This window comes from Ciona robusta, chromosome 1, assembly GCF_009617815.1.
Source record: "Ciona robusta chromosome 1, ASM961781v2".
Taxonomy (NCBI): Eukaryota; Metazoa; Chordata; class Ascidiacea; order Phlebobranchia; family Cionidae; genus Ciona; species Ciona robusta.
Genome location: NC_143235.1, coordinates 6581650 through 6584213, shown reverse-complemented (window position 1 = coordinate 6584213; position 2564 = coordinate 6581650). Strand labels below are relative to the sequence as shown.

The window sequence follows — 2564 nt, the reverse complement described above, 5'->3', positions numbered from 1 at the left end:
TATCTGCGCTGGTTATCGTGCGAGAAACTGTTTGGAATAAATCTTCAAAAAATATCGGGTCATCTCTGTTAGGGGCGTATATGTTTGCCAGCAGCAGCGTTCGAGATTCTATTCGAATTTCAGCGGTTATATATCTTCCCTCTGGGTCTGCATTAGTGCTTCCCAAAGTGTAAGAAGTTTTTTTATCGCAAAGTATCGCCACCCCTCTACTTCTGTTTGACCCATTAGCCCAAAGAATTTGTCCTCCCCATTCCATTTCCCATAGCCTATTAGAGACTGCACAGCCGTGTGTTTCTTGTAGAAATGTGAAATTAAGTTTTTTACCTCGGATAAAGTTGAACACTGCTTTGCGCTTTTTGCTATCCCGCAAACCAGCCACATTATAAATAGCAATATTAAGTGACATTAAAAAGTTAAAATAAAAGTCGTCCAGATTTGCTAAATCAATAGTTACGCTTCACATCTATAAACACAACCACAAGGACATACAAATGGTTCGTCGTCAAGTTCTTCGATATACCGCTTCCCGCATTCACAGTTAATTAGCTTACTTTTACACGCAATGTTTTTGCAAGCTTTACTGGTATTTCTATTGCCGAAACAGCTAAAATTTGAACATTTACAAAGTCTAGAATACCTTTGACAAGTGACGCACTCGTAGCAGCCGTCGTCCAACCGAGACTCTGGTTGAAAGGTGTTGCAGCAAGCCATCTTCTTCAATCTCCTCTGGCATAAAGGGCAGCTTGTATCTTCTACTTCCATTGATTCCAGAAACAAGTCATTTGAGCAACAAGTGCGAGCCACGACAAACTCCTGCGAGCAGCCCCAACAGTGGTATGACGTAGCATTCTCTGTGGACAATCCTTCATTTTTGCACTTCAGACAGCTCACAGGGAGTTTTGTTTCACTGAGACTGACAGAGTGCATCTTGGCTTTGTTACACTCTTCCGGGCTCGATAGTGGCCTTTTTGGTCTAGATTTCACTTGACCCGACTTGCTACTTGCCTCTATATTCTCAGCAAGTACTGCTTCTCTCGGATGATTTGCTGTAGGCATTACCTCGAGGCTTGGTGAGTCTCGATCTAGACTGCCGCGCACCTTCTCCTTAGGCGTAGATGTGACGTCACGCGGAAGAATATCGTCGACTGTAGTGCCAGTGAGTTGATCTTTATCACTTTGTTTTGTTTTATGTTCTAATCTTGGGTAATCCTGCAATCTTTTGGAGCATTCGGCTTGTTTGTGCCCAGGTTCTTTACAATATTTACAGGTTACTGTTTGCCCATTGTAAGTGACGTAAAACTCCATATTATTTATTGAGATATAGCTTGGTATTGGGTGCTTCATCAGGTCCTCTTTTTTCATTACTGCTATCCTTACGCCGGTTTTAAGCCCATCTCTGTCGGTCTTTTGAACTATTTTATCTACTGATCCATGGTTATGTTGCAGAAATTCGGTTATTAAAAGGTCAGGAAATGGTATAGGTACCCATCCCAGGATGACATTAACATGATCCGATTCGTACAAGTATACATTGTAAAACTCTTCCCGTTTAGATAGTATTTCTCTTAGCTCTAGAACATTTTCTCTTGAGCTGCAAGTGACATCGATTTTGGTTCCTTTCATTTCAGCAATTCCCTGAATTTTCTTTCTTTCAAAGCCTATTTTCTTTAAGATATCAATCACTTCGTGTCTTTTGATTTGCTTTTCTGTTTTAAAACTCAGACAGTTGGGGCGTTTAAACATATTAATCTTTTGGGTGCTCACCACCCTAGCAAAGCTAGCTTTTTCGCGCATGTTGCGAGAACCGTCCGCACGCTGCCGTGCACAACCAAAAAGTTTATGAGTGTTAACTCCAACTATTATCATTTTACTGACTGTCTAGCGCCACCGTCTGACTGGCTTATATTGCCTTTCTCCTGTCTGGTGTATGGTGGCCCAGTGTTGCCACACGTTTTTTTAACTCTTAACAATAAAAAAAACAAAAAAAAAACGAAAATGAAATTGAAAACGAAATTGAAATTGAAAACGGAAATGAAAACGAAATTGAAAACGAAAATGAAAACGAAAATGAAAACGAAATTGAAAACGAAAATGAAAACGAAAATGAAAATGAAAACGAAAATAAAAATGAAAACGAAAACAAAAATGAAAACGAAAATGAAATTGAAAATGAAAACGAAAATGAAAACGAAAATGAAAACGAAAATAAAAATGAAAACGAAAATGAAAACGAAAATGAAAACAAAAATGAAAACGAAATTGAAAACGAAAATGAAATTGAAAACGAAAAAAAAATGAAAATCAATTTCGCTTTTCGCGTCGTGGCCGAGGAGTGCCAACGAAAAAAAAACGAAAATGAAATTCAATCGCGCCGTGGCCGAGGAGTGCCATGTGCAGTGTTACCGTTGTATTTCATTTATACTTACCATATTGGATTGTACGTCCTTCTGATAAACAATAATGATGTAGAGTTAGGCGTATCTACAATCTACATTATGTATTTACTTTATTGAGTTATTTAGCAAATAAAACTCAGTGAAATTATCAGTACGTAAACTCGTTAT

At 38.5% G+C, this 2564-nt stretch overlaps 1 protein-coding gene across 1 annotated transcript; it reads right to left on the bottom strand.

Annotated features, from left to right (window-relative positions):
* Nucleotides 1–291: 291 nt before the first annotated feature.
* On the bottom strand, nucleotides 292–2030 carry LOC149741879 (uncharacterized). Its single transcript, XM_089889371.1, has one exon. The coding sequence runs from the start codon at nucleotides 1864–1866 to the stop codon at nucleotides 451–453; it is 1416 nt and encodes a 471-aa protein (XP_089745497.1). The 5' UTR covers nucleotides 1867–2030; the 3' UTR covers nucleotides 292–450.
* Between the last annotated feature and the right edge of the window lie 534 nt (nucleotides 2031–2564).

Bases quoted from the DNA above. Each gene is read 5' to 3' on its own strand.
- LOC149741879 (XM_089889371.1), bottom strand. From the start codon at position 1,866: ATGATAATAGTTGGAGTTAACACTCATAAACTTTTTGGTTGTGCACGG.